Genomic DNA, 27,430 nt, shown 5'->3' with positions numbered 1-27,430 from the left:
CTTGAGAAAATTATGTCCAAACTTGCAAAATGAAAAGATTGGAACCGACTGTCCACAGCAAGAGCCGTAGTTCGGCACCTGTCTTCTCAAGCAAGAATCCTCACCAGACTTCCTGACGGCAAAACCTGGAATTATCCCTGAACCCCAGATGACCCCCCAGTGGTCACCCCCTTCTCCTTACACGAGCCCCAGGGACCAGGCCTTCTCCCACAGCTCAGCGGCTGCGACCACCCACCCAATCCTCTGAGCTTAGGGCCCGTTCAACAAAACAACTAAGGCAGATAGACAGTCTTCCGTTGCTCTGATTTTTAGTGTTTTAAAGCCAAACACAAAGACCCTTTAAATATTAAAGGTGTTGTGATGATTACTGTGGGGAAATAAGCGCTATGGAGAACTAAAAAGCTTAAGAAATCATTTTTTACAAATCTTACTAAGTTTTTACACGTTCATAATGTGTACGTTATACTTCCTGGCTCCCTAATACGTGTGGAAGAATGGCAAGGGAGAAAGCCTGGGCAGTAAGGCAGACCTCTGGGTTCAAAACTCAGCCTGACGGCTTAACGGCCGGGTGGCTTTAGGCAAAGAGCACTTGTTCTGGTCCCAACTTCCTGAGCTACATACACTGAGCACAAAATTAACCCTGAACCACACAGAGTTGTTCTGAGAACAGTGGATATAATATAATATTAAGTGTGAGAAGGTAGAATGCTACTATTTCTTAAAAACTTGAACTACCTATACTTCATAAAGCATTACCGACAAAGTAATACATGTTTTATATATCAAAGCAAATCAATTCCTTCCTTTCTTCCACTCTTAAAATTAACTTTTGAAAAGACTAAATATTTCGCAGAATAAATATGCCAGAAATGATCTCTTTCTTCACCTTTATGCTTTAAGCCGATGCCAAGATTAAATAAGAACCAGGATAATTAAGAATCATATCTCGTTAAACTTAGAATGTGTACAGATGGCATGTCTCAATACAATTATATTTTTAAATAAATTTATAAATATTATTCTGAAAATTATGACTTTAAACAACTGAAATATTTTTAAAACTATACTATGTCCCTCTTAAAGTTCTTCTTAAAGGAAACAATTCTCTCATAAGTTCTAAAACATTGAATGTTAAAGGGTAATGAGGCGTTTTTAAAAATATTTCAGAATTTTAAACTCTAACAACTGAAAATGAAGACCGAGAACATTCTAAAAGAGGTATACTATATCGCCTAAGTTTTAAAACATTCTTGAGGGTCGTTTCCATGCCCAGTCCCAAATACGTCATCATCAGATCACCTCACACATAAAACACGCGACCTCACACGTATCTGCTACTGTCAGGAAGGCTCCCGTGGACCGACGGCGGCGCAGCGAGCGCGCGTACCATGTCGCGGTGCTCCAAGTCCGCCCCGCACTTCAGCAGCTCCTCCACGACGTGCACGTGCCCTTCCTTCGAGGCCGATATAAGTGCCGTCCAGTTATCCTTGAACACACGGATGGACGGTACCATTTCAAAACCAAAAATAACATTTCAAAATGAGGGGGGAAATTCGACGTACATACCAAACGATCAGACCACACTGACCCGTTCTGACCCACTCTGAACTACTCTAAAAAGACACTGAAGTCTAAGCTCTGGTAGGAGTTTATCTGTCTACTCGTGTTACCGCGATGCTGTAGAAATGGTTTCACGACTGCTTGCTTGGGCTTGTCATTGGACTTTAATCACAGACTGTGTTCTTTAAAAGGGAGAAAAGATGACTATCAAAAACTCAAGGCTAATCCTCTGGCTAGCAACTACTATTACGAACTGAAATTCAAGACTGTAATTAGATTTAAGAGCATGTTCACGGCTACCAAATTAAAGTGATCCCAGGTGATGAGTTTAGAAACTATGTGATAAGGAACTATTCTCCTTTATTTTTTAAATAAAAGCCACAAGTATCCTAACCTAACTTTTATTTGTGAGTATAATTTAATTCAAATGATCATTCAATTAAAATCATCAATTAAAAAAAAAACAGATGCAACTCTTGGATTCTAAAAAACAATTTCTAGAACAAAGAGACAGTAAGAGGAAAAGTAAGCCTCTTGGAAAAGTAATTTATCCCGCAGAGGTGATATCAGAAGGGACCACACCTTCAGGCTATCATGTGTAATGACATTTATAATGATAAGTTACCATTAAGGGAAGTTACATAACAATACGACTCACACATGGATATTCACTAGGCAGGCGTTTAATTTTATGTATATGTGCTTCCTATAAGGCCAGTGCCATCTGTATACGAAAAACATGAAATGCTGAGAACTCTCATTCAAAGTAAAAATTTCTCTCCTATATGACCTTTTATAAAAACTTGACTTAACATATTATGAGGCAAAGCTGATATATAACTTAAAATACAACGTGTAACCTATTATTATTGAATCACTTCTTAAAAACAAAGAAATGGCAACGTTAAGGAAAGCAAAAAAGACAAATGAGTAAATTATTTCAATATATACCAAATCTTCCAGGTTGCAATTGGCTCCATTCTTAATTAATTCTTTCACTATTTCCAGATTGCCCTGTTCAGCAGCTATCATCAATGGAGTCTGGCCACACTGGAGAACATAAAAGACAAAGAGAACTTGTCAAGATGCTGTACTTTAACTGAAATGCCAGTTAAATATACCACACTTACGTTTTCGTAATAGTAAGTTAAGTGATGTTTACCGTGTTTCTTAAATTTAGAAACACCTTTCAAATCTTAAGTTTTCAGTTTACTAATAATGTAAAAGTCAGAGAAAATGAAACTTTTTTTAACCACAGCTTTAGTAATCTGTTTTCAGCACTGCAATTTTATTCAAACTAAGGAAATATAAACAATACTAGGCTCTGAAAAGCGATTACCACAAGGTATATAAAAATCTTAGGATATCTATGGAAACCAAATCCTCTAACAATACAGTTAGAACATAACACAGAGTGTGGTTTAAATAATATATCAGGACTAAAAGGACAAAAGATCACACATATACACACACCTATATGTGTGTAACACCAAAATCACTTTTCGTTCATCTTATCCACTGGCAAAAAAAATTACACTACACTGAAAACAGTTTTAAGAAACAAAACCATTTTTCTGAAGTTTTATAAAACATACCTTGCCACTAAAAAATTCATATAAAAAGTCTATTAATCCATGAAATGTTGCAACTCTGGTGTTCATGATGAAATAAAATCAATATTTTATTTACTTGTCTTGCTGAATAGAAATATCTAATACAAGTTACTGAAAATGGTAAATACATACTTCTTGTCTTATTAAAAAGAACACAGCATGCCGGGTCTTCAAATTCTCAGGTGTGTAGAATGAACAACTCAGAGAGAGAACTGGGGCTCCGTTAAAAAAAATATTTCGACAAGTCCTAATTTTGTCTCGACAATCTATTTATAGGAAAACTGGATCTAGAAGTCTCTAAAACCTCCTAGAAACATTTTAGATTTTAGAAATCAAACTTCCTGAATATCGATTATTCCACCTGCAAAACGGTCAATCACAAATCAAATTCAATATGCAGTCATTTATGTTAGTTCAAATGTATTCCAAAAATATGGAATTTGAAGTACTTTTAATTAAAGAAATCATGATGTAATTTCTTCTAACAATATCACCAAAGGTGAAAACTACATATGTCTTACTTATTCGCCCTCACCCTTCGCAGGGTCCTACCCATAGAAGGTAGTCAACAAACATTTGTGAGAAGAATTTAATTTCAGAAACTTGGTCTTACCTCATTTCTCTCATCTACATCTTTGCATTTTTCCAGAAGAGCTTTCAGAGCAGGAATGTTCTCTTCTTCTACATAATTTATGACACTCTGTGATATCAGGACTGACATTTTCACAGAAACCTAGTTATCTTTATTCCAATACCTGTTAAAAGCGGGTTAGATAAAATACACATAATTTGCGATTAGGAAAATAAACTAACCTTAACTTGTACAAATATACTTCCAGCAGCAGGAGTGGAGGCAAAGCCCCCTAGCTCAGCTGTCAAAATGCCTGCCCCCTCTCTTTCCAAGATTCATACTCATCTCAATCTTTTAGTAATTTTTAAAATTTATTTATTTAAATTTGTTATGGCAACATTAGTTAATAAAATTATACGGGTTTCTAATGTACGATTCTATAATACATCATCTGTATACTGCACTGTGCTCACCAAAGTCAAATCTCCTTCCGTCACCATATATTCAGCCCCCTTCACTCTGTTCTACCTCCCCCGCCCCTTCCCTGTTGTAACCACTAAACTGTCATCTGTGTCTATGAGTTTTTGTCCTGTTCATCTGCTGCTTTCCGTTTTACATCCCACATGAGTGAAATCAGGTGGTTCTCAACCCTTTCTGTCTGACTTATCTCACTTAGCTGATTATCTCAAGATTTACCCATGCTGTCGCAAATGGCAGGGTTTCGCTGCTTCTGATGGCTGAGAACATACGTACAATGGAATATTGCTCAGCCGCTCATCTCGGTCTTAACTCCAACTCCAGATCCAACCCCCACATCCTCCCCAGATTAAAAAAAAGTGCTCCACTGCCCCTTCTGCTGCCTCCTCCACCTCAGTAGATGCAGCTCCAGCTCCATCTTCCAAGGCCAAACCTCACAACTACTATGACTTACCTCATCCTCTCAAACTCTACATTCGACCTCGCAGTAAATCCTTTCGGTTCTATCTATAAAATACATTTCACATCTGGTTACTACTACCACCTCCCTCACGACCACCCTGGTCCGAGCCACCGTGACCTCTCACCTAGACCACAGCTGCTCCCCCTACTTCCATCGCGCCTTCCCCAGTCTGTCCCCCACAAGGCAGCCTCAGTGATCTGAAACCGACACGTGCATCGGAATCACCTAGAGGCTTTTGTACAGCACAGGTGCCCGGGCCCTGCCCTCAGACGACCTGACAGCAGGTCTGGGTGAGGCCCCGCAACCTGCATCTTTAACGAGCTCCCAGGAGATGCTGCTCTAGCAGCTGCTGGCTGAAGAGCCGGGTGGGATTACATCCTTCCTCGCTCAAGGCCCTCCAATGGCTTCTCAAAGCCCTTGAGGTAAGAGCCAACGTTTCACCTGGGGGTCTTGCACCAAACGTGTGCCTGGCCGCTCCCTCAGCGCCCTCACGTCCTTCAGTCCCCTCATCAGGAAAGTCTAACCCGACCATCTCATTTAAATAGTAACAGCCTCACTCACGCAGTCCACGGCGGGCCCCGCACTCCCATCCCGTGCCCTAATTTACCTTCTCCATGGCACTTAACACCATCAGAAGCACAGCAGATGTGTCCACCCACCACAACTAGAATGTAAGGTCCTAAAGAGTAGGGACTTTACTATCCAATTGGACATCCAAATGCAAATAAACCAACCAACCAACCTCAACCCATACCTAGCACCAAATACAGACAATACCATGAAACTGACCTAAATGTAATATCAAAAAGCACAAAACTTCTAGAAGAAAACATAGCCTATTTTGGATTAAGCAAAGATTTCTTTGCTTTAACACTAAAAGCATGGTCCTTTAAAAAAACTGATAAATCAGAGTTCATCAAAATTCGAAACTTTTGTTCTGTTAATAAAACGGCGAGGCACCGGCGACTCCTTTTTCTCCACCATTTTCCCCTCTTGAACAGATGTGTCTACACCCGGTACCCCACGCCTGCCCTCTCCATGTATTTTCTAGTATGGAACCTTTTTCTTGAGGTTCATAGGTTCACAGATGGACAGAAATCGTGCCTATTCCCGTACCCAGAGCCTCGCTCAGGCCTGATTTAGATAATGGGAATTAGAACTTTTGAGCTGACACGATTCGAGTGAGATTCCGGATGCCGAGTTGATGTGTAATGTGCTGAGACTGTGGGAGGCCTTGGGCTGGGGCGAACGTGGTTTGCACGTGAGACGGAAGTCCATCTCTGGGGCCGGAAGGCAGAAACTATTGTACTGTATGATTCCACTGATGTGACATTCCAGAAAACGAAAACTACACGGACAGAAAACAGAGCAGAGGTCGCCAGGGTTTAAGGCGGGGGGTGCAATGACTGCGACCGGGTATAAGAGGGTGTGGGGAGTTCGGGGACTGCTGTATACCCTGACGTGGGGGCGCTTACACTACTGTATGACTTTGTCAAAATTCAAAACTGAACACAAAACTGAGTTTATACTGTATGTAAATTGTGCCTTAATAATACCTTTTTTTTTTTTTTAGGCAAGGCAACCCTTGGTTGACTTTACAGATTGCAAGGACCTTGTCAGCTTATAATTTCTTTTTCTTTTTTTTTAACACCTACAGCACCTGGTCTTCCTAGGTGGTCTCCCTTTCAAGTACTAACCAGGCTCAACCCTGCTTAGCTTCCGAGATCAGACGGGATCGTAGACAATAATACCTTACTTTTAAAAAAATCCTCAAAAAAAGTTATGTTACTTGAGCCAGTAACTTCATTCTAAGAATCAATTCTAAAAACACAGGAAACATGGACAAAGATTTTAAATACAATACAATTTTATTCATAAGAACAAAAAACTTAGAGATGGAGGGACTACTTAAATTATGAGATATTCACACAATGGAATACTACAGTCATCATAATGTCTCCAAAATATGTACTGACAGAAAAGTGCTGGTGATATATTAACTGGGAGAAAATTTTAACTAAAAAACTGTATAAATGGCATCTCAACTCTTTAAAATATATGCATTTTAAATACTGAAATGACATGTAACTTTTACTTTCTTTAGAATCTTTACTTCCTAATTTTCTAAAATGTGATACTTTTACCATTGGAAACCAGTGAGAGATTTGTATTAACAGTCATCAGCGACATCCAACAACTCCATTTCTTCCCACTTCTTACGGGATCGAGTCTAACACCTCAGGAAGGCACCCGGATGTGGCCTCCCCTACCTCCCTTGTACCAGCCCCGCTCCATCCCAGAGCCCAGCCCAGCAGAAGCCCTCGGAGTTGCCCCCACCTGCCCCGCTGCTCCACACGTCTCTGCTCACTGTGCTGTCTCCACTGTGAACATCACTCCCATGTTCATTCTGCCGAAGCATCTCCTTCTCTCTCTGGAGAAGAAGTTACCATTTTCTGTCCAATTTACATCCTAACGTGAGATCAGCCAACTCCAGTCTCAGTGCTCTAGTTTTGGGTCTTCACCATCTACACCAATTAAGACTCCTAACAGGGCAAGAGACAAACTTAACGAAGCTTATGCAAAGCAAAATTTATTTTAAGGATACTGGTTTATTTCCCACACCATAGTGTGGGAAAGTTGGGTGCCACCGGGCCTCAAATGCCAGTAGAATTCTCATTCTCTGTTGGCTTCATCTACTTTCATCAGAGATCAGCTTTTACACAAATGGGAATATGGCTTCCAGCGACGATCTAGCCCCGAATCCAACAGTTTCTACAACTAGAGGAAGCAGACTATTCTCTGTTCCCAAATCCAAAAGTCCCAGCAAAGGGCTCTGACTGCCCATATTGTGTTAGGTGCTAACCCAGAACCAATCAACTACAGTCGCAGGGCTGGGAGGGCATTACAAGGTCCCATCGTGCTGGCTCTGCTTCCAGGACAGCGGAAACTACTGCGGTCCAGGTACCTGTCCTGAATTTGTCTCCCGCACCATCTCTCACCTGGGTCAACATGACAGTCTCCCAGCCCGTTTCCTCCCTCCTGTCCCCCGCACCCCACCCCACCTCCAAATCAGCTGCCACACTGAAGCAAGAGTGATTTAACCAAAAGTACACGTCTCTTAAAATCCTTCGGTTAGTTCCCCACGAACTCATGCTGGGAGAACAGGAGCTGATGGCTGTATTCCTCACAAGTCGTTGAAGGAACTGAAACCCTTATAAGCCTTTTAAAGCCATTATGAAGTTCAATTGTATAATTCCTATGAAAAGCTCTGCTCTGAGTAGAGTGGTGAGGATTCATGAACTTGATTCTTGATTTCGAGGGGAAGGGCATGCGGATCCTCCACAACCCCGTCCCTTCTCACCATCCCAGCCTCATCCCGCTCCGCCTCCCCTCCCCGCCTCGGCGCTGACCCGCTCCCCCACTCACATCCACAGTCCGGCTCCAGCCAGGCGAACTACCCGCAGCTCCTCTCTCCTTTCCCCGCCCTCACACTTCCCGCCCACTCGGCTCAGAAAGGCGGCCTTCAGACATGCCCGGCCAGCGTCTACTCCTTGAGGACGTCTACTCCTTGAGGACGTTCTCTAACGGCACCCTCTCCAGCAAGCCTGCGCTGACTGGGACCCCCGCCACATCCCGTGCGCAAGCTGAACCCAGACTGCCATCCCACACTCGCCTTTCCACCCTGCTCACCTGCCCACCTGCCCTCACCGTGTATCTCGCACGACACCTACATGACGGGCTGAGAAAGAGCAGAGCGGGCGCGACTGTCAGGGGCGGGCCTGGCTGCAGAGCGGGACCTTAGTGCTCCCGTGTGGACGCAAACGATCTCACAGAACAGGACAGCGGAGAAGGTCACGCTAACCATGATGTCGAGACAAAAACAAGGCCACTTGGAAATCATATCTGGACACAAAGACATGATCATTCTCTAACCTTCAGTTTCAATGTTGTCTCTTCAAAAAGGCTTTCTTCTTAAAGTGCAGCTTAGCATAGGGGTAAAAAATATGGACCCTAGGACCAGACTGCCTTGGTTTGACTCCTGACTCCACTACTTAATACCCTATCACCTTGGGCGAGTCCTGACCTCAGTGTCTAAGTGTCGCCGTCTTTAAATAACCACATACTTATATGCAAAGTGATTACAATAGTGTCTAAATCAAACTCGAGAACTGTTAGCTGTTTTACCTAAGAATAGAGTTTTAACATTTTTAAACTACCCTTTCTTAGTGGAGTCCCCTGACCCAGATAATTCCCTACCATAGGATCCTTTTGTTTCCTTCACAGGGTCCTTTTTTATTTTCTTCCTAGCACTTTTCTAAACTTGTAATTTACATAATAACCTGTTCGGCAGCTGTCTCTCCCACTAGGATATAAGTTTTATAAGAGAAAGGACTATTGTCTTTTGTTTTATACCAAATACCCAACTCCTAGCACAGTTCCTGGCCCACGGAAGACACTATATTTCTGGAACGAATGGCCATCGTCTGAATGTATTGTGCACAGCATTTTTGTCCAATGGGAATATAAGGTTGTTTGTTCCTCTGCACAATTAACAAGAAAGTTCAAGTCTTAACATTATTTTTGGAAATGGCAGATAGAGACAATAGCAAGGTTAGAAAACAAATCTTTATGTTGCAGTAAGCTCATTTTTAGAACTTGCAAACAAATGTAAGAGGCCAACAAGATTTTTTAGTATATTCAAACGCTTTTACCAAAGGCCAAATGGTTAGTAGATGCCCGCTATTCACCTTTCCCCCATTAAATACTACACCAAAGCAACGACAGTGACCATGTAGCCCAACACCAATTTCTGTACCCTCGATGCGACACAGTAAATTCTGAAATGTGGCCTCTCCCTTGGTCCTAACTCCAGCCTCCCCTTCGAGTTTCATTGACGTCTCTAGCAACACTGACCCCACATCGGTTCCCAGAACCCTTCCTGGCGTTGACACTCCCGGGCCTGGGTGGCGGTCCTTGCCACCTCCACAAGCTTTTCTCCACACAGCAGCCACAGTGATCCTTCTAAATCACTCTCTTTATGGCCATGCTATGCTCGACACTCCCCGACAGTTCCCCTCTCACTCAAAATGAAATCCCAGATCCTCGCCATGGCCTCCGAGGCCCTGCATGATCTAGCCCACCTCCTCCGCCTCCCTCAGCTCAGCTCTTAACACTCTTTCTCCTACATTTTGCTCAGGCCACACTGGGTTTCTGTTCAGAAGCCGCCTGATCAGAGCTTCCCTAACAGCTGTGTATGAAACAGCCAGCACCCCAGCATCACTCCCCATTCCATAACCCTGCTCTAGTCTTCCATGTGGCACTTCCTGTCAGTAGAGACATCATTTAATTAGTTAGTTCCTTTTGTCTGCATCCTCATTCTCTGCCCCAACTCAAAAATGTAACTCGACGATACTCAGCCATTAAAAAAAATGAGATCTTACTATTTGCAACGACATGGATGGACCTAGAGGTTATTTGTGCTGACTGAAATAAGTCAGATGGAGAAAGATAAATGCCATATGATTTCACTTATATGTGGAATCTAAGGAACAACGAACAAACTAAATGAAAGACTCACAAATATAGTGGACAATTTGGTGATGGACAGAGGGGAGAGGGGTTGGGGACTGGGAGAACGGGGCGAAGGGTTACAGGAGTACAATTTAGTAGTTGATAGTTGGTCACGGGGATGGGGAGCACAGTAGAGGGAATACAGTTAGCATGAATTAATATGATGGCTAGGTGGAGGGCCAGGGGACGGAGGGATCAATTGGGGGGATTGTTTTATGAACTGTATGGATTCTAAACAATGTACTGTATACTTGAAACTAATTTACACAATTTTTTTAATGTAACTCAACGAGAGTGATGACTATCTGTTTTGTTCGCTAATGAATCTCCAGCACTTAGGACAGTGTCTAACGAACAGTAGACGCCCACCACCTCAGAATGAATGAGCAAGCCTATCCTGATGCAACTGCCCGAGAAGCCTGACTCGGCTTTAACTTTTAACAAACCAGAACGTGCCTTCAAAATCCATCTCAGAGGTCACCTCCTCTGAGGCCTCCTCCTTCCTTCTCCCCTCCATGTTCTCATGCCCTGGACAGTTTCGCCTAGTACACCTATACTGCATGCATACTTTCAATATTATGCTTAGAGTAATGTCATAATTATTAATTTACTGTGAAATTCTTGAAAAGGGGATCACATATTATTCATCTTTTCATCCTCAGAAACTAAGTAAATGCTTGAGATAGAGAGCAATAAATGGCTATAGAATTAACAGAAATTACATGTGCTATGTGCAACCTAAATTTTAATTTTACATTTGATAAATCCAGGTAAGGGGTTAAAGGGAGTTCTTTGTACTATCCTTACAAGTCTTCAGAAGGTCTGCAATTTTTTTTTTAAAACACACATGCACATGTCCGACAAGCCCTTATTTGGATCAAATATTTTTCTTCACTACAATACCACATAAAACCAGAAAGAGCACATTTAAAAAAAAAAAAAAAAGTAGCTATATTGACCTCAACTATTAAAGAAAAAGAAATGATTCGAAATTTTAGGTGTTCAAATCTTACTACCTCTCTCCTCAATCTGTTATGTGAATTGTACATATATCACCTTTAGATACATAAAACATTATTTAGTTATCACTGTTACAGACAGTGGCGAAGATTAAGACTTTAGACCTCGATTCCTTAAAACTAATACTAAGCAGAAAATTTTACTAAAATAGTAATTTAAAAAATCTTATAAATTGAAGTTGTTTTGCCATAAGCTGCCCAATTAGTGTTAAACTAATCTATTACGGAAAGGTGATCTGTTTTTGTCATATAATTGTGAAAAAATGCATACAATTCTACACAGCTACAATTCAGTAACAGCTCAATCTAACAGTAGTTTGTGGGCCGCCCATAATTTGCAAGGCGCTGTGCTGTGGGTTATCACGGACGAGCTGAATGAGATATTATTTCTGCCCTATGGAGGCTCGGGCTTCTTTAAAGTACTGGAAGAAGGGAGTGATGGGAAGAAGAGGGCAATAGCCGAAATAAAATTGGCGAAATACTGATCACTGCTGGTTGGACCTGGGGATGGGTACATGAGGGTTCACTGTATGATTCTCCACTTTGTGTATTTAGGGGGAAATACTGTAGCGGGTTTTGCTGATCGTTCGACATTACCTACTTTGAGTTCTGATAACCTCTGCATTCATTCACCTTCCCTTCTTTATTGTTGACTTTCTGAATGGCAGGCACTTCACAAGTCGTACCTTCACCAATTCAAAAGCACCTACAAGTTTCTCGTGCATACTAAGAACTGATGTTTCCTGAACTGAATTTGATCGAGTCAGATTTGTTAATTTAGCAGGAGAAAACAGACTGTCGCAGCTAGTAAGCTATAAAATGACTCCCATCGACCAGGCTTCTAACGAGGTAAACCAAGAGTCTGACCTCGAGTGTGCCCAATAAATGTGATTACGTCCCTCGAAGGCCAAGTCTCCCAACCCCTCCGCCGTCAGAGACTTCACTTTTGATTACCCCGCTTTCCCTCTTAAAGGGGTTCTACTCACCTATCTGGAAACCAGTGCCCTCAACCTCACATCGCATCCTCCTCCCTTCACTCCCAGAAATTCCCTGTCTGCAAGTCATTCTCCCCTTCACCTTCACAAGACCCAGGATCTTCTCGCTGCCAACCCCCATACATTTTTGCCAACTAACCGCTAGACAGCCTGAGTCTTAACTTAAATGTCAATTTCCCAGGGACCTTTCTCTGACTGCCCCTCCCCGCCCCCAGACCAGCACCTCCTCCTTCCCCTCCTCTGGCTTTTTCAAGAGTGGCCTTACTTAAAGATTCACTGCACTTAACTGCAGTGACTGTTTTCCCAAGCAGGAGGTATATCTGGCTTAGTCATTGCTGTTTCCCTAAGGCCTGAAACAGTTCAAGGAACACAGGAGGAACTCTCCAGACATCAGGTGAATGAAGGAAGCCCAGGGGACAAGATCTCATCTGCTCTGCAAATATTTCCTGGGCACCATCATGCGCAAGGCCCATGCTAGCCTTCAGTGGATTCCTATCAAGCCCTCAGTAAGCTTACTTACAGGAGACATGAGACATTCATCATAAAAACAGTATTTATCACTTTACAGTTTCAGACGCTTTCATATCTATATCTTATTTTCTAAAAATTGTGTTATGTAAATATTATTTCTCATTTAACACATGAGAAACAGGTTTCATACATAAGTAACCTGTCTAACATAATTCAAAAAGCAAATGACATAGCAACCAGATAAATCCAAGCTATCCTTCAAGGAGAAGAGCGCTAGAGAAAGCCTGAGTGCTTGGAGTTTGGAGAAGTTACTCCCACTGGGATATCGTGGAAGTATCACTTTGTGCTGATCCTGGAAGAGTGGGTCCAACAGGTGGGAAATGAATGAAGGGCATAGAGCAGGCAAAAAGAGCAGCATGAAAACGGAGAGTGTTCACTGAGGGACTCTGTAGTGTCTGCCCAGGAATAACGTGGAGGGAATATTTAAGTAAACGGTGAGCGCTAAGACTGGAAAGTAAGAGCAGTTAGATCTGCAACCTCTTCAAAGGTAAGAGCTGACTCTCCTTTGTTCTTATGGCCCCAGAACCTATTACTGGTCTAGGACAAGTAGAAACATCATAGGTACCTTGTCAAATAGAATAACTGCATAGGCAAACCTAAAGATTCCTCTTCTGTGGGACTTTGCCTGCCCACAGCTCCTGCTTTCCTCAAAAGCCATGTTCTCGCCCATCAGCCATAAGCAGGGATGGGCACACGATCTGTAACATACGACTCTCAAAAACATAAGCCGGGCCAATCGAATTCCTCTCGAGAACTGAGAATTAGAAACCAGAGACCCAGTCATTATGCACCATGTGCAAAATGACAGTTTTGAGACAACCAGTCAGCGGAGGGAGAACCCAACAGATACCGACGGACAGAGAGAAAGACTCCTCACAAATGAGAAAACAAATCCCCCTGAGAGAGATGCTCCCTTGGATCTTGATTCCGTGCTGATTCTCATTCAGTCCTATAAATCTCCCTTTCCCTGAGGTAAAAGAGTCAGTCTGTTCCTTGCCTTCTAAACAGTCCTAACATAGTAGCAGATAAAGCAGGGAAACTGACAGTTCTTGAACAGAAGCAGGAAGAGGGGGATGACACACTCAAGCGGTCCTAGGAAAATTTACCTCCCAGCAATGTATGTGGCCCAGACTAGAAAACCACAAAGAGTAAGGACCCTGGATGCCAGTCAAGGAACGACTAAGAGACAACCCACAGGACAGGGGACAGGTGGTGAGGATGGAGAATGAATGAGATATGAACTTGACAACGTAAAATCCCCCACATTTGACACTCTGATCTACCAAAATATCCAGAAGATTCTAGGTGTAGAAAAGAAACTATGTGACTGACTGGGAGGTAAATTTTCCTAGGACCGCTTGAGTGTGTCATCCCCCTCTTCCTGCTTCTGTTCAAGAACTGTCAGTTTCCCTGCTTTATCTGCTACTATGTTAGGACTGTTTAGAAGGCAAGGAACAGACTGACTCTTTTACCTCAGGGAAAGGGAGATTTATAGGACTGAATGAGAATCAGCACGAAAAGAAGAGATGGAAGATGACCAGATGCCAAGCACAGGAGAAGCGGGTGGTGCTGCTCTAAACAAAAGAGGGACAGGAGGATGCGGGACTTTGCTCTGCATGGTGATCGCCACCCCCTTCCCTACCCTCCTGCTGGGTGAATGAGGCTGTGGGGTGCTTTGGCCAGGCTGAATGTGAGGTGCTCCAAAAAAGCTAAATTGGAGAATCCGGCCAATATCTGGAAAAACAGATCTGGAAATCACGCACACAAAGAGTGCAGACAAAGATTCTCAAACTTGTGAGCATCAGAGTTACTTGGGAAGCGCGTCAATACTAAGCTTGTCAATAGGTATTCCTTGGGGTTCACCCCCAGATAATCCCACTCATACACCTGGAGTGGGCCCCGAAATTGACATTTTAACAAGCATCCCAGAACGATCCTGATGGAAGTGTCCAGTCCATGCTAGTCAAGCTGGAGAACAAAGAACACCGCCTGGGAGCAGCACTTCTCAACCTTGGCTCCGTACCAGATACACTACGGTGCCTCCAACAAAATTCAGATGTCTGATCCTCACCGTCGTCGAAGTGCGGACAGAGACAAAATGGGTCAGAATCACCCCTTGGGGTCGGGAGCCACACCCCAGGCCAGCAGGCTGGGAATCGCCCAGGCAAAGGCTAAGAAAGCTACATGTTTAACCAGCGCCCCTAAAGGCTAGCAGAAATGGCTCCATAAACAGTTATTAATAAAAAAATATTCTTCGTTGGTTTAAACATTTCTATATGTCACAGCTACTTGAAAGAAAAATAATTCAACATTGCTGGTTGACAAAGAAATCGTTTCCCTCTAAATAAATCACTGAAAGCGTCGTAATCGACGGCTTGCTGACATTGTGCCGGGCGTAGAAAGGCCAGCGCAGGACAATGGAGCAATGGAGCCCAATTTGAAAACAAAGGGAGAAAACCAACCACCTCGACCTCGGAAGCCCCGGGAAAGACACCGCGGACGCCAGCGTCGGCCGCAGCAGCCGAAGGGGTTCTCCGGGCGGTGGGTGTGCCGGCCGCCGCTCCACAAAAGAAAAATAACTGTGTCACTAACAGCCACCCTCCCACCCGAGGCGCCTCTCGACCCCCGGAGACGACCGCCTGGGGCAGCAAGTCCCAGACCTTCCCGGCGCCGCAGTCAGCGCGGACTGCTCCGCGGAGCCGGACCCGAGGCCCCCGGATGCCGGGCCGCGGGCCCCACACCCGGCCTCGCCCCCTCCCCGCCCGGCCTCGTCCCCGCCTCCTCCAGGTCACCGCGCACAGCCGACCACCGCACTGACCGTCCCGCAGCCCGACCTGAGGACAGCTCCGGCGGAGAGGGCGCGCTTTGCCGCAGGCGCCGTCAGAACACCGGCAATGGACAGACCGCGGCTTGCAGCGAGCCGCCCTCAACACGCCCGGCGGCCATTTTCCTCCGTCTCCTCGAACTGACAGATCACGTGACCGCAAGGCGGCGGGGCGGGGCGGCGGGTGGCCACGCCCCTGTGGGGGGAGCCATGCCTGGGCGGGGCCTGGGGCGGGGCCGGAGGCGGCTGCGGGAGGCGGCTGCGGGCGCCGGCCAGGGTGGTGCAGGGGAGGTGCGGGGAAGCTGAGTCGCGCGGCCCTGCCGCCCCCCGGCCTCTGAATCCGCATATCCCTGACGAGCGCGCCAGGCAATATTTTCTTCACTGTCAGCGTTTTTCTTCTTATTATGGTTCATTTATAACCCCGATTCACCATTATCATCAGAGCTTTTGCAGGGAAGTAAACCACAACGATAACTTCGGAAGACATTGCAAACACATTACAAATAATGTCCGCTCACATCCCTCCCTCGGGAACGCAGAAGCGAGGTCCGTGCCTTCTCTGAACGCCTGTGCCACCTGCTCCTGGGGGAGAGAGCCCACCGGCTCCTCGCTGCCCCACTCCCGGCTCTGCAGCCCCCGCAGTCTGGCCTTCACCCCCACCTGTGAAGAGGGGACCTTGGACTTGCCAGCGGCCAACGGGCGATTGACAGCTTTCCTTCACAGCCCTTTCGTTCACTGCTTCCTCCTGGAAATGTTCTCCCTCCCTGGGCTTCGGTGACCCTTATTCTGCTAGCTTTCCTCCTATTTGGGGGGCTGCTGCTTTCAACCGTTAAAGTGGTTGCAGTTTCCAGAGCTGGACTCATCGCCCGCCCCTACCTAACGGGACCCTGCTCCTGTTTTGCTCCTGTCAAGGGACCAGAGTGCTGCCCCGACCCACGGAGACAGGAACTGAGGAGTCATACACCTCCTCCTCCCTCCCCAGTGTCATCAGATCAGCCCATCGCCTGACTGCAGCCACTTTCATCCTCCTGATCTGTTTAAAGGCTTCAGAAACTCTCGCCAGGACTATTCCAAAAGCCCCACAACGACTCTCCCAGCCTCCACGGGTGCTCTACTAACCATTTCTCTGGAGACTGGAGATCATGTCACATCTTTGATAAAAATCCCCAGAATCGTCCCTTTCCATAGCACAAACTATCAAATGGAACTTAACACGCAAGCCTCCTCAGGCGCTGGTCCCTGGCAGACTTCTGGCCATTGCTCTGTCCACTACTTTCCTCCCATCCTGCCCCTCCCCCAGGCGATGACATTTACAGTTCCTGGAACATCCAGCCATGCTCTTTCTCATCTCCATTCTTTTCCAAAGTGTCCTTCCCTCACCTAGACACGCTTTCCTGCCTCTTGTCCAGCTGATTCCAACAGATGAATTCTATTTGTTTTTTAAGATACAACTAAAGTAGTCTCTTTTGTTAAGCTTTCCGGAGGACCTCATGCAGATTTGTCATTCCATCTTCTGTACTCACATCTTACACCACAGTGCCTAGGACACAGTAGGTACTCAAAAGCATGTGTTGAAGCATCTTTAACTTGTTTATTTGTCTTTCTCCCATCATAAAGTCAGTCCACTCCATCCTTATTCCACTCCAACTCCCCTCACCCTGTCGAGGACAGTTCTGGCCTTGACAAGCCTTTGAGGAAGAAGCCACATAATTTCTGACTCTGTCATGTGCTTTGGGATACTCTCTCATTGTCTCATGCTGTCACACCAACATCTGATGCTGTCACACCATACTCCTTGTTGGCTTTTTCCGTGAGTTGCCAGGTTGATTCATTGGGAGATACTCTTTAATAGTTCCCAATCTTGGCACATCAGAATCATCTGTGGGGCTTTGTAAAAATCAAGACTCGAAACTTGTTGGGGCGTTAAAATATCCCCCCAGCTGATTCCAAGAAAACACTATTCTCAGGCTTGGATTTTGGTCCCACTGTGTCCAAATTCGTGATTTCAAATGTGAACATCCCTTTTTAACATCAAACCATTTTTTGAGGCTCTAACAGGTGGCCTTAAAGTGACCACTGATTCTGAGACCAACAAGGGAATTGGAATTTATGGGTTCACAGGGATCCATAGCCCCAGGTGAGAACCTGCACTCTGGACATGAAGAACTACAGTAGTCTTCCTTTGTCTGTAGTCTCGTTGTCTTGGGTTTCAGTTACCCCTGGTCAACCTTGCTCCAAAACTATTAAATGGAAAATTCCAGAAATAAACAATGCATTAGTATTAAGCTATGCACTGCTCTGCATAGCATGATGAAATCTCGCGCCATCTCACTCGGTTCCACCCGGGCGATAATCACCCCTTCGTCCAGCGTCTCCGCGCTGTGGATGCTCCCCACCTGTTAGTCTCTCAGTAGCCATCAAGGTTATCAGATTGATTGTCACGGTAGCAGTACTTGTGTTCAGTCACCCTGATTTTGCTTAAACATGGCCCTACAATCATTCACAGAACTTTTATTGCAATATATTGTTATAATTGTTCTATTCTGTTGTTAGTTATTATTATTAATCTCTTATTGTGTCTAAATTATAAATTGAACTTTATCATAGGCATATATGGATAGGAAAAAAACATAGTATATATAGGGCTCGGTACTAGCCACGGTTTCAAGCATCCAATGGGGATCTTGGAATGCGTCCCCCACAGATTAGAGGACACCACTGTATCTCAAGAGTCAGCAAGGCATCCGACATGTTTTCTGAATGAGTGGGTGGACACGAAGAGAAAGCGTGGATTATATATCAGATGTTGGATCAAAAGGCTCCGAAAGAGCTCCCCAGAGTGTGTGGTTAGTTTAGCACATCGATGACTCCGGGAGACAGGTTCTGGAACCCTTCAGCGCCTTCCCCTGAGAAACACCATTTCGAGAAGAGCTGGCCCCATAATAATCCCCCTTTCCAATCCACCTCACCATCAGCATCCTAACCCCATCCCCTTCACCCCATAATTTCTGTAACCCCAGCAGCACTACCCGGCTAGTGAAACCAGCCTCCACACGAGCCCAGGAGGCTGGCTGCAGGCAAGGCCAGGTTCACATGCAAGCTGAGCTCCGCCCGCCAGGTGTGAGCCGGCTCGGGGGCGGCGAACCGGGCAAACAGGACTCCTCTCTTGGGGGAAACTGGAATACAGTAGTAAGAAGGGGAGGCGAGGGCACAGGACGGGTGGTTCTCCAGCTTCGGTGGGCCCAAGCATCACGGCACTGCAGTGAGGGGGGTTATCGGTCAAGAGCCTTGCAAACCCCGGTCCAGAAGTGGGACACTCAGTCCCAGACACTGAAAAGACAGTTGCTTATGCCAACCGAACCTCCTCCCTGCCTCTTCTCCACAAATAAAAATCCCTGAAGATACTCAGTGTACAAGTTGTTCTTTAAGGAATAGTTTTAAAGCAGTCTAGATAGCAGCTTGCAAAGAGCTTTACTGTAGCCCACAGTTCTGATGGTGGAAGAGACGGGAGTCATATGATGGGAGGAAGAGAAGCCGTGAGGCGGAGAACAGATTTGTCAGGCAAGGTTCCCTTCTCCATTGCAGGTCTGAACTGGGGAGGGGAGAACCCTAAGGCCAGGGGTGTTGTTATTATTCCAGGCCAGGTGTTTAATTACTAAAATGAGAATTGTTAATGACCAAAAGTGGCAAGGTGACAGTTTGTGATCGAAGGGTAATGAGCACACGTTATGAAAACTATGAGACTTATTCAAAATCTCATCCAGGGGTGGGAAGCAAGAAGTAGAACATTTGCAGGAGCAGCCTGCAAATAGAGGAAAAATAAAGTTGCTTTATAATCTCATGCATTCTCCTCTATCAGCATAATGGTTACATTTGGCAAGTTGTCTCTGTTTTGATAATAAATAGTTCCTAACTCAGACCAAATGCTGTTTATTCCTTTCATACTTACAGGCTCTCGGGCTCATATCTTGTCCTGAGAGAACTGTTGTAAAATAGAACCGAAATGCTACCTCCTCAGTTTGTTGCAAATATACGCCCCCTCCACTCCCAGTGGTCTTTCCGTGGTTTCTGCAGCTCACTTGAATCTTTCTGGCAAGCACATCCTAAGGTCTCTTGCTTCCGTGGACTCACTGAAATCACTTCACGAATCTGGCTGTTCTACTTGTCCTGTGGTATTAGGTAGAAAGAAAAATATGAGTTATCTTTTCATTCCTCACCACGCTCCTCGTCAAAACTGTTATTTTAATCACCCTCTCATCTTTTTCAACAGTATCGGCACATCGGGGTGGCGCTTTCAGCGGTCCAAGCTTTTTACAAGGTTTCAGATTCACTGCGTATAAAATTTTCCATAAAAATCCGAAGACATTTTACATACTATCTCGCTTTAAAAATCGTTTTTCTCTGATTATAAAAGGTATATGTGTTTATGATAAAGTACGCGGAGACTACAGAACTATTCGAAGAAGGTATCACCCCTAATCACACCAGAGTTCCCTGACTTCTGAAAGAGAGACTTGAAACTTTACTGACCAAAGTCATTATTTTAAACATCCATTATTGAAAAGAGGAGGGGTCTCAGGGATGCTCCCGAGATGTCATATTTTTTTTGCCTTGATTGATAAGGGTGGTCGCTATCACTTCTGATGACATCTTTGCCAGTCTCCTCTCTGACTCGTGTAACAGCGTATTCCTTCCACATAAAAATAAATAAATAAATAAATAAATGATTTTTAAAAACGCGTAGAGGAATGCTTCTTCATGGCTGGGATGGCACCACAAAGAAAAGGGGCACACCCAGGACAGAGTTAAGAACACATACGAGAGGCCAGAGGAGAGGAGCAAGTGTAAAACCCTGTGTTTGAGTAGGGGGCAGGGATGAGCGGAAAAAAACAGAGATGGAGGAAAGAGCAAGAGTTATAACTAAATTAATATCACCTTACAGGGAAAAGACTTCAGGTTTTAGTTGATTGCAACTCAACGTAAGTCAAACGACGCTACCAGTAGGACAAATGCATTTTCACGTCGCCAACCCTCCCCCTTGCCAAAGCTGTTTCAGACTCTCTAAGGCTTTTTTCATCATCGAATTCTTTCTCGCTAATAGAGACCAAAGATGGAGAGCCCCTCTTCGCAAGAGTGCAATCTAATTAGAGAGGTGGGTGATACACTAACAGAAAATGCTATCAGCTCAAGGTAGCATAGGCTAAGACCCGAGGACATGACGGCTCAGGAGAGTCGGTGGTCTCTGGGCTTGGTGTCCTCAGAGAAAGGAGGAAGTGAGCAGGGATCAGGGAAATGAAGTGACTAAGTGGTGAGAACGGGCATGGCATGGTCAGGAAACTCAGCCAAGGCTGACACCCAACCACTCTCATTTAGAGTTTCACATCAGAAGTCTTTTTAGGGCAACATTCAGTTAGCAAGAGATGTCATTTTTTTTTTTGGACATCTCTTTCTTTCCCTTCTTGACCTTTTGCAACTCTTTCCATTTCCAGGCATGAAACTTTCTAGCTAAGTGGGCACCTTGAATTCCTGTTGGCCATTGAAGCCAAAGTTCACTTATCAGCACAGATCCCCGTGAAAGGGAACAGGGCTGGAACAGAAAGAAATAGTTAATATTGCATTAGGTCCACCGTTTGTTTAATCACTTCAATTCCATGAGACTAGGAATTAATGTTTAATTTTATTGTGCCATAAAAACTATGTAATTCGAATCTGTTTTTAAATTTCACCTGTCTCCTATCTTAATCATGAAATTTAGTTTCATTTTATCATATCAAACATTTTTCTCCCCAAAGACATACTTAAAATTTAGATTAGCGCATCATTTAACATAGTATTGGATTCAACTACTTTTATTATTGATTCTAATTTATCTCTGCAATTTTTTTCCTATATCTTTCTCTAAAACCAACTTTAACCATTTGTTTCTTATGAAGTATTAAACCTTTTCTCTTCTACTTCCAAATTTCCTACCGAGTGCTTCTTCATTGAATTAAGTCAATCTCAACTTGATATATTCATACCGTCTGGATATCTTTGAACCAATACAATACTTTAAGTTCCTATTGTTTCATAATTTGTTGTAATATTTTCTAGAATAAGTTCTCCAAGATCATCCCTCTCGGCCCTTTTATTTTTTTTTATATTTTATTTTTTGGTTTATTTTTCTTGGAGTTCATAGTAACTGATGACTTTGATCAGTATCAAAAAATTTCCCTGACTTTCTGTCCTCTCGGCTCGAGGACTCCGGTCACTCAGATGCAGAAGCTTCACCCATATCCTCTATATCTGTTCCTCACTTCTCCGTGTTTTCTATCTCTTCCCTCTTCATCCTTTGCTCTGGATATTTTGATGTGCTTTGAAGAGGAAGAGACTAATTACACTTAAAGGAAGCTGGAAAGTCTTCTTAATCAAGATAAGATTTGAGCCGGTTCTTCCTTTCAGACTGGCTAGACTTCCAGTGGGCAGAAATATTTTACTTCAGCAGGAATGTGAGTGACATAGAGTCAAAAAATGACTAATATAATTATATAACCAGAGTGTGGGAGGGGAAAAAAGAGTCACAGAAAAGCAGATAAAGTTAGTCAAACGCTGGTATATCCAGATATAAGCCTGAAGCAATGCGTAATCCCTGTACACAGAATGCCTTAAAGACCTACTTGGAGACTGCTCACAAGCAAATAATGAAGAAGCTATAGGGTATCTATTTAGGGATATACCAGGAATATCAATAGAGATTTTCAATTGTGGGATCAGCCTAAATTCACTCATTTGTTCATTTTACACATTCCAATTAGTGAGCCTTTGTTATGTGCCAACTTCCTCTCGAATAAGTGAATGAGCCACTGTAATATTCACTTGTTCCACAGATGTTTATTGAGTGTTTACCATGTGCTCAGTGCCCCTTCCAGGCACTGGGGATGCGACAGAGAGGATAAATCCCTGCCATCTCCCCTCGTGGAGCTTAGATTCCAGTGGGGGACAGACAACAAACCAACAAATGATCTACAGTCTGCAGGTTCTCATGGGTGATGGAGAAACAGAACTCGGGGGAAGAAGGTTAAGGAGTGCAGGAGCAAAGGCCAGGGCGGGTGATGGAAGAGGCCATGACTCAGGAGGATGGCTCAAGCAGATGGGACAGTAGGTACAAAGTTCCAGACATGGGGACGTGCTTGGCACAGTCAGAGAACAGCAAGGAAGTCAAAGCGGGTGGGGCAGCCTGAGCAAAGGAGGGGACGAGCCCGGAGAGGCCAGGTCAGCAGGGCGCTGCTGGCCACAATGAAGACAATGAATCTTACTGCAGGGGAGACAGGGAGCCACCTACGGGTTTTGACACAGAAGGGACATGACCGACTGGTTTTAAAAAATTGATTCTGCCTTCTCTGGGAAAAACGGACTGTTGTGGATAACGAGGTTGGAAGTAGGAGGCTTTTGTAATCATAGAAGTAAAAGGTGACGTGGCTTGAACTGGGCCAGTTATAACGAAGGTCAGATTCTGGGTGTATTTGGAAATACATGCCCTGGTATGCCCGGTGCTGGAAGCATCTGGAAAATGAGAAAGACACACAGGTCTATACTGGATGGAGCCAGAAGCTAGTCTATGAAACGTTCATTCAATCATTATGCATGTAAGATTGGAAGGTCTACACCCAGGCAGAAAGGAAGTTCTCTCCTGTCAAAACACATTCAAGAGAAAACCATCTGGCAAATCTCTGAGGAGACACACTACACAACCTCTGGTTGGCACTTCTCGGAGCTGTCAGCTCACCAAGAGCAAGAAAAGGCTGAGGAACTGTCACCATCGAGAGGAGCCCAAGGAGACACAATGACTGAGAGGGTCCCGCGGGGATTCCTGGAACAGAAAAGGGGATCGGGAAAAAAACGAAGGCTAAGGAAACCTGAACGAAGCGGAGAGTTTAGTTAATAATGATGCGTCAGTCAGTACTGGTTTCTTAGTCGTGACAAAAGTACCATAAGAACAAAAGACGTAAACAGTTGGGGAAACGTGTGGGGTGCGGGGTGGGGCAGGCCCTATACTATCTTCATCACATGTTCTGTAAATCTAAAACTATTCTCAAGTAAAAAGTTCCTCTATAAATTTTTCCATGATTCAGCATCTTCCATGACCAATGCGCCATACTTCGTTTTTGTTTTTGTTTTTTTGCTGGATCGCTCAACGTAGAATTCATCAGAATCCCTGTGCTCTCGGGACAGAAGCCTGTGGCGATGCTGCTGTACTCACGGCAGAGCCCAGGGCAGCTGGGAAAGGAAGTACGGACGGGGGCCGAGATCACGGGAACATAAACATGGTGGCATCGAGGACTCGGTGGAGTCCGTAGACTCGAGGGAGTGAATTGGCAAGCTGGGAGGTGGCAGAGAGTAAAGCACTTGAAATAGAGACCGCTGGTGATTACGAGGTGTAGGCACATCTACTCAGAGGGCCTGAGTAGAAAGGGGACGAGGCCATTCATTGGAGGACAGCGGGCCAGGGAACTGGGAGGCCGCGGCACTACGAGCATATTGGATTGAAAGCATCCAGGGTCGTGTTGGAGAGAGTGACGATAACCGGGTTCTAGTATTTTCTTGCAGTGACCCGGGGAAGTGTGTGCGGATGGCCGCAACAAGGAGAGATGGCGTGAGCTTCTACACTCTGGTGTTTGGGGAAGGAAGCTGGGACAGTTGTCTGCCTGTGACAATAAGGAAGGAGGGCACCTGCCCTTCCTCCAGGCCCGGTGGGGACAGAGGGAAACCAGCTGCCACTGGAGCGGTCTCGAGGGAACTGTGTTCTCAGGAGACACCGGCTTTTCATCAGAGGCAGACATGGAGCAAAGAGGGGCGTATTTTCCTAACACAGTGCCATGGATCCCCAGGGCAATGGCAGGGTCTGGGGCACTGGGAAGAGGGCTGTACACGGCTGCATGAGGACACAAGTTCCCACTTTTGCTCTGGGTGAAAATAGAGATGATTCGGTAAACATAAATATATTGAAACGCTGTGACTAGACATAAAAGAAGCTTCTGTGCACTCGCTGGGCGGCGTGAAGTCTGGACTGGTCAGCCACTCACGCGGATTTCCACCAAACAGCACGGCCAGCGTGTACGAACAACGCCTACTGATGCTGTGGTTTGTGGGTCCAGTTCCTAATGAACCGGGGTCGGGGGCTTATAATGAGCGCATCACGTTCCTTAGTTCTTCATTCTTAGCCAGTTTCTCCCTGAGCAAAGTGACTCAGAAAGTCAGATGCCAATCATCTGGGCTGTTTCCTTATGCTGGATGGATCTTGGATCATTCCACTGTCTACTTTTGTTATTCTTGATGGACGTCAATAAAAGTTTTAATTTTATGTTTATGGCATTCAATGTGCCCCTGAAAGAAAATGACATTCAGGAAAATCCTGTTCATCAGTATAAAAAAAGAAGCAGGAGAAGCAGGAGAGGACAGTTTCACAGAAGCAAGGAAAGAAAGTCAAGAAGAGAGTGGTCAACACAGCCAGATGCGGCAGAATTCAAGTGACACAAAAATGGGAAAGTAACATCACATTCAGCAGCAGAAGCCCAGGATGACCCTTGCGAGTGGTTCGGTAGCGTTGGGGTCCAGTAAGGAAGCAGAGGTACTGTGTTGACTACTCCGTTAAGAAGCTTTATTGGAAAGTCTGAGGGTTGGTTTTAGGATTGGTTTCCACCACTTTGTCTTTTTGGGGGGGGGGAGTGGGGATGGGAGAGTCTTGATCCTAAGGAAATGTGTATATAACATTCTTCTTGAGGCTAACGACTCATGCATTAAAAAGCGTGGAGTGACACACAGGGACTCAACTTTCCGAGGGATTGGTGGCCCCCTTGGCCCGTGGGAGGGCTCACCTACTCACAGGCCCTCAGTCCCTAGGTGCTGGGCAGCTGACTTCCCCAGTGATGGCTGTAAACAGCTGGCATCTTAGCTCAGATCTTGGGCTTTTTTTCAAGACTGTTCTCACGCTCACCCTGATAAAAGGGATGGCAACCAGCAAATGGCATCCCTTTACTGGGCACAGTGTATCCAGCTCTGCCCCGGCTGGCAGATCTGTCCTTGTGCTGGCAGTGCTCATGGACTCCACTGGTATTGTTTGGGACAATGTGACCAAAAAGAAGACTCATATGCAAAATACAGCATACTTGAAAATATTTTACCAGTACAGAGAAATGCAGTATTTTAACGATGTTAAAAAGCTGAGCTGACACCTGGCTCCAGCCACAAGCAGACTGAGCCAACGCAACCCATTTTGCTACAAACACCTAGAAAAGTTGAACACAAAACTATTTTTAAAATCACATATCTAAGCTGAAAAGAAAGAAAGGCTGATCATATGAAAAGTTTACCAAAAGAGGCTCAGATTGGCATAGCTATTTCCAAGGAGGTCGGGGTAAATGGAAGGCTGGGCAGGTATAGCTGGCCTTACATGCAATGTTTTTATTTTAACAAAGACAACTTTGAACCTGATGTGGCAAAGCAAAAACATCTGTCCAATCTCAGTGGTGAGCACAGGTGTATTGTTCTGTATTGATCTGTATACTTGAAATATTTTTTACTTTTTAAAAATTGACTAAACTCAACTTTTTCCTATTAACCTTTTTTCCAATTGGAGGAAAGTAAGTTATTGTCAGATAGTTGGCACATGGATCTAAACTTGCATAACTCGTTATTTTTATTCTGTGTCTAACACTATAAAACCTTTGGCATGTGCTTTTCCTTCTTCCTCTAATTAAGTTCCCTTGCACGTCTTTTTCAGCCCCACAAAACACTTCCTCACAAACCCAAGTGCCAGCTCCTCTGTGCCACCATCCGACTCTGGCCGAGCGCCTCGCCCCCTCTTCATCCCAAGCACCCTATGCACCTGCCTCTAACGAAGCACTTTATTTATGGTCATCGTTTATTAGCTCCTTGAAGGGCAATCATTTCTTCTTTCATTACCTACCACACAGGTAGGAACTCATCAAACGACCGTGGAATGAATAATTGAAAGAAAAAATTACAACGTCCATCTATATAAAACAGGAGGCCTGCTATCACCTGGCTTCCGGGGCCTTCCGTGCTGTGAAGCAGATCAGGTTAACCTTAGCTGTCACACCTGACGGGACGAGCACACACATAAGGGCTGCGTTGGCAGGCAGCTCTGGGTGTCGTGTCTGCACTGTTCTTGCTCGCGGCCCAATCTTGGCCCAGCCCTGAATCTACAGAATGGGGTCATTTAGATCTGCCATCATAGCCTAAGGCCTTCCAGACAGACAATACCAAGACTGGACTCAGTGTACGCGTCAAGCCCAGCATCTCTGTAACAGTGCGAGCTGATACGTTTTCCCCACCCAGGTTCACGACAGCGCCTGGAAGCGCCTGGAAGCACACTCCAAAGCTCCCTTAAGTTTACATAATGGTGGAGCAGAAATCCAGGGGAGGTGTCAGTGCTCTGCTTTGCAAAAGCAAAAACCAGACACAGTCATGAGCACAGTGCAAAGGCCAACATCGGCACTGGGAAAGCTGACTCCTTTTTAACTGAGAGGAAAGTCAGCATCCTTGTCACTGAGTAAGTGGTTTAAGAGAGAATGCATGATACTAATTTAAGGTTGTTTTAATCACCTCCCCGAGTGTTTAGAATGTGGTGATAGTTTCTTTTAAATGATTTTTAAGTAAGGAGTCAATGACTCCTTAGAATATCATCATCGTATTGAAGAATCCTTCAATTAGAAAAGACCATTACCTCTCACGACAGGCCCAGTTTTCAGTACTACAGGTGGAATTTAAGGCCTCTGAAATAAGCACACACACACACACACACGTG

At 44.8% G+C, this 27,430-nt stretch overlaps 1 protein-coding gene across 6 annotated transcripts in view; it reads right to left on the bottom strand.

Moving 5' to 3' along the window:
• The window catches only part of KIDINS220 (kinase D interacting substrate 220), an 86,312-nt gene extending 70,533 nt beyond the window's left edge, over positions 1-15,779 (bottom strand). For 5 of the 6 annotated variants that reach the window (XM_039888073.1, XM_039888076.1, XM_039888075.1 and 2 more), the window contains exons 1-4: positions 15,635-15,779; positions 3,787-3,928; positions 2,512-2,610; positions 1,388-1,486 (exon numbers count right to left, since the gene is read on the bottom strand). In XM_039888073.1, coding sequence (XP_039744007.1) covers positions 1,388-1,486; positions 2,512-2,610; positions 3,787-3,894 — 306 coding nt within the window. In that variant the 5' untranslated portion in view covers positions 3,895-3,928; positions 15,635-15,779. Of the gene's footprint in view, positions 1-1,387; positions 1,487-2,511; positions 2,611-3,786; positions 3,929-15,618 lie in introns of all 6 variants that reach the window. The other variant, XM_039888074.1, reaches the window with a different exon arrangement.
• Positions 15,780-27,430: the final 11,651 nt, after the last annotated feature.

Source organism: Pteropus medius, unplaced genomic scaffold, assembly GCF_902729225.1.
Source record: "Pteropus medius unplaced genomic scaffold, Ma_sr-lr_union100, whole genome shotgun sequence".
NCBI classification, from domain to species: domain Eukaryota; kingdom Metazoa; phylum Chordata; class Mammalia; order Chiroptera; family Pteropodidae; genus Pteropus; species Pteropus medius.
The sequence above is the reverse complement of the archived record's forward strand: the minus strand, read 5'-3'. Positions and strand labels throughout refer to the sequence as shown.